This window comes from Ruditapes philippinarum, unplaced genomic scaffold (assembly GCF_026571515.1).
Source record: "Ruditapes philippinarum isolate M1 unplaced genomic scaffold, ASM2657151v2 ctg8046_1_1_1_1, whole genome shotgun sequence".
NCBI classification, from domain to species: domain Eukaryota; kingdom Metazoa; phylum Mollusca; class Bivalvia; order Venerida; family Veneridae; genus Ruditapes; species Ruditapes philippinarum.
The window spans coordinates 6,564-13,352 of record NW_026862538.1 but is presented as its reverse complement, the minus strand read 5'-3'; the positions used below and the strand labels follow the sequence as shown (position 1 = coordinate 13,352).

The 6,789-nt window shown below is 30.8% G+C and overlaps 1 protein-coding gene across 1 annotated transcript; it reads left to right on the top strand.

The window, feature by feature from the left end:
* Positions 1-683: 683 nt before the first annotated feature.
* On the top strand, positions 684-6,581 carry LOC132719401 (uncharacterized). The gene is made up of 4 exons (XM_060703168.1): positions 684-1,404; positions 3,327-3,527; positions 4,057-4,122; positions 4,708-6,581. Exons 1-4 carry the CDS (start codon positions 762-764, stop codon positions 5,088-5,090), a joined length of 1,293 nt encoding a protein of 430 aa, XP_060559151.1. The 5' UTR covers positions 684-761; the 3' UTR covers positions 5,091-6,581.
* The last annotated feature ends 208 nt before the right edge of the window (positions 6,582-6,789 follow it).

The window sequence follows — 6,789 nt, the reverse complement described above, 5'->3', positions numbered from 1 at the left end:
TATTATTGCCAACAGTTAACCATTTAATTATTGCGTTATCTGTCTAACTAACACGATAAATAACAGATATTTATCAGACTAATTAGATATTTTTCTGTTAGATAGATAAATAACGAGTAAGTATCTTACTTCGAAAAATACCAAAAAGTGCCCTAATGGAAATTTCGCGTAGTAACGCTTTCCCTTTAATATCAACAAAAACGCAGATCTTTTTTATTCCTATCTTTTGTTTCTCTATTTTTTTCTTTCATTTGTCCCTATATGCTATTGAATATCTTTTGATACTTAGAACCTTCGACAATTTTGTCACAGGCAATTTGCATGTTATTGTTATGAAATCTATTAATAGTAACAAATTGCTGATAAGACATACAGGTAACTTGTGGATGGTTAACAAAACATATGGTGACTGATAAAATGCAAAATATAGTGGTTTTACATTTATAATAACAAACTTATTTTTCATAAAACAGCATAAAATTTTATTTCATTAGAAAGGTCTTTAAACTCATATTTTACAAATAAAAAAATAAATTTTCAAAACGTTATCCTTTTTTCTTTTTAACATAATTGTAAGAAAAAACACTTATTATTCGCGTTATATCGCAAATCTGTTCTTGTCCCCCAGGTACACCATATGTTGAATTTTATAGACATGAGAGTATGGGATATATATAAACGTGTATGTCACTGGCTACATCACTTTTGGATCAGTTTTAGAACTTGGTGTAACAAAAAATCGCAGAACATGTACTAAGAAAATGTCTAAATTTCTTAGTTTAAGTATTGGACTTTTATTATCATTGTTTTGTCAGGTAAGATGTGCAAAAGTAAGGTATCAACTGCTGTCAATGCGAATAGACAATGTAATTCGTGAAAACAATAATCTAAAATCTGAGCTTAAGGACACTAAGGCAGTTGTTGATAGACTCGAGAACAAAATCAAAAGTATGGAAGTGAATATCTCACTTATGGCAAGTAAAGCGGCAAGATATGAAGAAGAAAATTCAGAAACTCTGTTAAATGAAAAGATCCATACTTTTGAAAACATATCTGCGTCTCAATTTGAAAAGAAATTTAAGACAGAAGCAATAGTATTGCGGAAAATGCTAGTTAACGAGAAGTCACACATGAGAGACACAATAAGAGAATTTGAACAAAAATTTAAAAGATTTAAAAGAAAAACAAAAAAGAGTTCAAAAAAACTCATAGATAATTTAAGTTCAATGGATACCACTGTTGAAAGTTTAGAAAATTCAATTTCCAAACAAAACATAACAGCAATCACTATGCTAGTAGCAGTAGAGGACAGACTCAAAAGTCAGTTAAAGGACACAGACCTACTCAGACAAGACATGAGTGTAGACTTTAAGAGAAAATTTCGATCAGTCTCGTCAAAGCAAGGTAAAAACAACTATAAATATTTTTTTTTATACCTATACACAATTTGGTGCTAATTAGGCAATTTCAAGTTAAATTTTCACGAAACATAATTCCCGCATGAGTGTTGATTTGCTTAAATGCAGAATGTTTACTGGTATTTTTGTCTTTAGTTCTGTTTTGTCATCAACGCAACATTGTTAACTATTACACAGTCCTGATAAGTCAGCTCCGTGCATGACATTATGAGTAAGATAACTATCCATTGTATTATCCAATGCTGCAAATGATACCACAGAAATTCTTTGTTGTCTTATTTCATTTCTACCGACATAAAAATTATCTACCATCTCCTAATTGAAAAAAAGAAAATATATTCCACGCAAGTTTTCAACGAGATGCATATCAAACAAATTAATATTGCTCGTTTTTCTATAAATAAATCTGAAAAATGATTATTATTAGCTCTAACTGATGAGTTTGATATACATGTGGTAGTAATAAAATAATTAATGTTTTAAAAGACAAGAACTTCATGTTATTTTCTTTGGCACAATGTACTGTCTGCTGATTGGAAGGCCGATGGCGATAACAATCATATTCTTTATATTTTTATCTGTGCCTTGTTTTTTCCGACACGTACGTTTTACACAAGCATGGTCATTGAGTTCAGTTTTTAGCTAGCGGACAATTTGAATGGATACTTGTTGATAAAATCACTCCCACTACTCCCTTAACATGTTTTTTATGTTTCTTTTTTCTGCCCCGTCTTTTTTAACTTTATCTTAGCAGCTTCCAAATATTATCACGCCATGTTATTGTCTACCACCAAGTGCCTTAAGCCATGCCATAGTTGCGTCATGCTCTACCTTAGATAATTCGTGGGCAGTTAAACTGATCAGCCCAAATGACAGATATTTGAATATGAAAAAAAAATCTAATATTTTGTTGTAGAAAATGCATACCGGACATTATACCGTTGCGTAACTTTTTGACTACACAGAGTGCATTTGATACATAATTTATATTATACATGAGCACTTTTATGTAAATTATGCATTTATTTCTATGCTTTATTATGTGAGCAGCTGCATAATTCTTATTGTAAAGTGTATGATTTTAGTAATAATGTAGTTTCTAATAAGTTTTAATTTTGTTTTAAAGTTAAGTGCAGAAGTTACATCTGTTTTCATGAAGTTGCATAAACCTTTGAGCTCAAATGTGCAAACTAATCATCTAGCAGTGACTCAATAGACATAGAAATCTCATTTTTATCCTGTCATATTTTATAGAATTCGTTGCGCCTTTTAGCCTCGATTTTTTATTAGCTGTACATGCCTTGCGTTCTACATTTAATATACAGAAACTGTTGGTTTCAATTTTCTCCTTCCAATTGCCAAGTTCATGTTATCGTAAATAGTCTCAGCAGCTTGGCGGGATCCTACGGAAACACGTTTCCCGCTACACAGTAGCTTAGGTTGTTCTTTTACGGTTTTCATTCATAGGAATGATTTGTGATCAATTTTGTGCAAATAGTGTTTTTTTTTCATTAACTTGATCAGAGCATGCTTCTTGTGTGATATATCAAAATGCATGTATATGGTTTCTTTACCGTACAAATCAAAGACCAAGCTTTGTCATATTATATGAAATGTAAAGTAAGTATTAAACTTGTATAAATACTACATTAAAATGTTTTTTTGTATGTTTGTCTAGCAATATACAGCAGTGTTGTTGTACTTTTGGTTAGTGGACAGATTATAAGGAAATACATGTTATAATAACTTTATGTTGGTTACACCCTAGTACTCTACAATGTAAGCGGAAAACAAACCCGAGACAGTAAATAATCAGTAAGGTCCTCGTGCCATTCCGAGTTTGAGAGTATATTCTTTAGTAAAATAATAAGAAACATATCATATGTATATTTAACCATAATATTACAGACAGACTTGAAGACACATTTTCTGGTCAAATCAGGGCTTTAAGCCAAAGAACATCCGAACAAAACATAACAGCAATGACTACGCTAGAAGCAGTAAGTCGTCTAACCACTGCCGAGTTGAATCTGCAAAGTACATACAGAGATCTAAACAACCGGCTCAAAAGCGCCGAGAGTGAACTTCGATCAGTCTTGTCAAAGCAAGGTAAAACAATTATAAATATCTTGTGTATACTTACATAGAGTTTGGTGCCAATAAAGCAATTTCAAATTAAATTTTCACGAAAAAGAACTTCTGCATAAGTGTTTATTTGCAGAATGCAATTTGTCTACTGGTAGTTTTTGTCTTGAGTTCTGTTTTGTAATCAGAGAAACAGTGTTAACCAGTAAACAATTCTTATATTTAAGCTTTATAAATTACATTATGAGATAACACTGTTGTATGAGTAAATGCTGTTGATGCTTCCTCAAAAAATATTTTTTTCATTTTTACTGACATGAAAATTACCTACAAACTCAAAATTGAAAAAAAGAAAAATATATTCTACACAAGTTTTCAACGAAATGCATATTTAACAAATTAATATTGCTTTTATTTCTGTAAAAGATATCTGCGAATGATAATACTAAGTAGCTGATAAGTTTGATATACTGATTAGTTTGATATACATGTGGTAGTAATATATAAGAAAAATGTTAATATACATGTATATAAATAGTCAAAATCATTACAGAGAGACTGGAAGACATATGTTCTGGTCATATCAGTGCTTCAAGCAGACGAGTCTCTGAAGAGGAAGGTAAGTTCAAAGAACACAAGTGTGTATGTTTTTTGTTTTTGTTTTTAATGGCATTGTGCGTTTTATAGAAGTCCCTATTTTAACATGACATCTACATGTAAAAGCTCTTTATATTTCAATATGCCTTACATCATACATATGGTTTAATAAAAAAGTTAATTGTCACTAATTTGAACCCGCATATGCTTGTTCAAGCGTACAAAATACTACAATACAAAGTTTTGTGAAATATTTTCTATTTTAAATTTTGAGGTTGGGTTAAAGTTATTTTTTGTTTTTTGTTTTAACATTGAACAAATATATATTCTTAGACATCTAAAGCAATGGATTTTGACATCTAAACTTTTATATTATAGTCCTTTCATAAAAGAGAAGAACCGTGCTTCGTACAACGGTAAAATGGGCTGCTTTGTTCATTTGCAGTTACACATTATACTTGATTCTATCTAATGATATAATTACAAGAAAAAAAAAAATCACTATTAACAAACATTTGATACTTTTTAATTTAAATTGTATAATATCAAAACCAAATATACTTGTTTATGTCTTTGCTCAATAAAAATTAATTTGATTCCATTTCAGAAAGAAAGGTTGCATTTTCAGCTAGGATGACTAAGCCAGATAGTTACTATGGCAAGAACGAACGATTAGTGTTTGATTCAGTTATATATAGTCACGGCGGTGGATACAGCTCCTCAACGGGGATATTTACAGCGCCAAAATCAGGAACTTATTTGTTTATTTATAATATAGAGTCAACAGTTGCAGGTAGAGCCGCTGTGGTTTTAATGATGAATGGTAAAACAAAAACTGAAGTTGTAGCAAGAGGCAGCGAAAATGGAGGAAATTCAGGGATTGGTTATGTTCGGAAAGGTGAAAAGGTTTGGATAGAGACCTTGCATTTTGAAAGTAAGTATTACATCTCGCATTACAGGACAACCTTTAATGGTATCTTGATAGACTAAAAAAGTACCATGAATTGCCATATAAACATTATACAGCATGATCAAATGCAAAATGATTATACATTCCCCCTGACCTACACGTTTAATTCAAAGCCTAGCGGGAGCTGATTTTAATCACATTGTAATTATAGATTTGAATTCGAGCTGCAAAGTATCGGTCATTGTTTAATTATAAGATTTTTGTTCAAGTTAAAACATATGAAAAGCAAATAGTGTTTCTATTTAAATACAAAAATATAAAATATTGGTTTTGGCCGTCTTGAATGTGAGCAAAGTAATTCCTGTTCTAAAAAGAATTGGTTCACGCAGAATTAATTTTAAATAGTGGTTGAAATTATATTTCAATATAATCGCTCTTTTTGCCAAATTCTAATACATTTTATAAGCACAAATTTGTCATTTATTTAATACTGTTCCCGTTAAATTAACCACACTCGTACTGTTTAAAGATTTAAAACGTAATTTCAGCCACTATGGTTAGTGTTTGTACAAGCAGCTTTAATTCCATTTATCTATCTCGCAACTGCATCATGCCAGGCAGTTTAATTTTCATTTATGCTGTCTTACAAACAATAACATATACTTAGCCAGGATATTTAGACAAATATATTGCCGAATTCATACAATCATTATAAGGGATTGATGTTCAACTGTTTAAAAAATTGTTCATGAATTTTGTATGTTTTTATAGAATTTCAATTTGCATAATTTTAGCTACATTTAAGTAAAAATGACATTTTCACCTACCTTGTCTTTGTTTTCATTTGCTTAGCTGCTGCCTTATGAAATAAACTCACATCAAAACTGACATCAAAATAATGTTGATGACTTTTCTTGAAAAGAAGTTAATTTATATGGTAGGTAGCAGTATACCTCACGTGATTAAATTATGATATATTCTTATGTGACGTCAGAGAGTAATTATGTGTAAAAAAGTATACCAGCTCTGGCTGGCGTATTAGCTTTAGCGTCACAAGTCCACAAAAAGACGTGTGTACTGAAGGTTATAGTGCACTTATTATACAGACGCCGGCCATTTTTTAACAAATAACTATTGATATTCAATGGCGTCAGTTGTTCCACTCTCAATCTTTCGCTAGGCATTTAGTTTATTGACTTTGTTTTATAAGTGATAAATAAAATATATTTACAGAATAAATGTCTCATTGCTTTATAAACCTTTGACTTGCAGCGGTACACGAACTCTTCAACAAAAAATTAAAATCAAATGCATACATTTTTGTTATTTTTATATGTTATGAAAATCATGGACTTATTATCCGGTCAATAAATAGTTTTTGTTGTTCGTTTTTACCTGAAAAAAGTGCTATATTGATTTAAATTTATATAACTTATAAAATAGTATTGTATGACAAGTAAACATGACGTTTCGGCTCACGAAGCATGCTTTACTGTTCTGAGGAAGTAAGATACGACCCTATCGGTTATTGTTCATTTCATGTTTACCAAAATAAAACAAAATGTGCTTAATTGTTGTTGTTGTTTTTGTGTTTTTTTTGTCGTTGTTGATGATAATGATGTTGTTGTTGGGTTGTTGATGATAATGATGTTGTTGTTGGGTTAGGGGATGTTATGTTTTTTTTTTGGGGGGGGCGGGGGTTGTTGTTTTTGACGTCGGTTTTGTTGCTGTTGTTGTTTTGTTGGTTTTTTTTTTTTTTTTTTTTTAGGAGGCCGATTG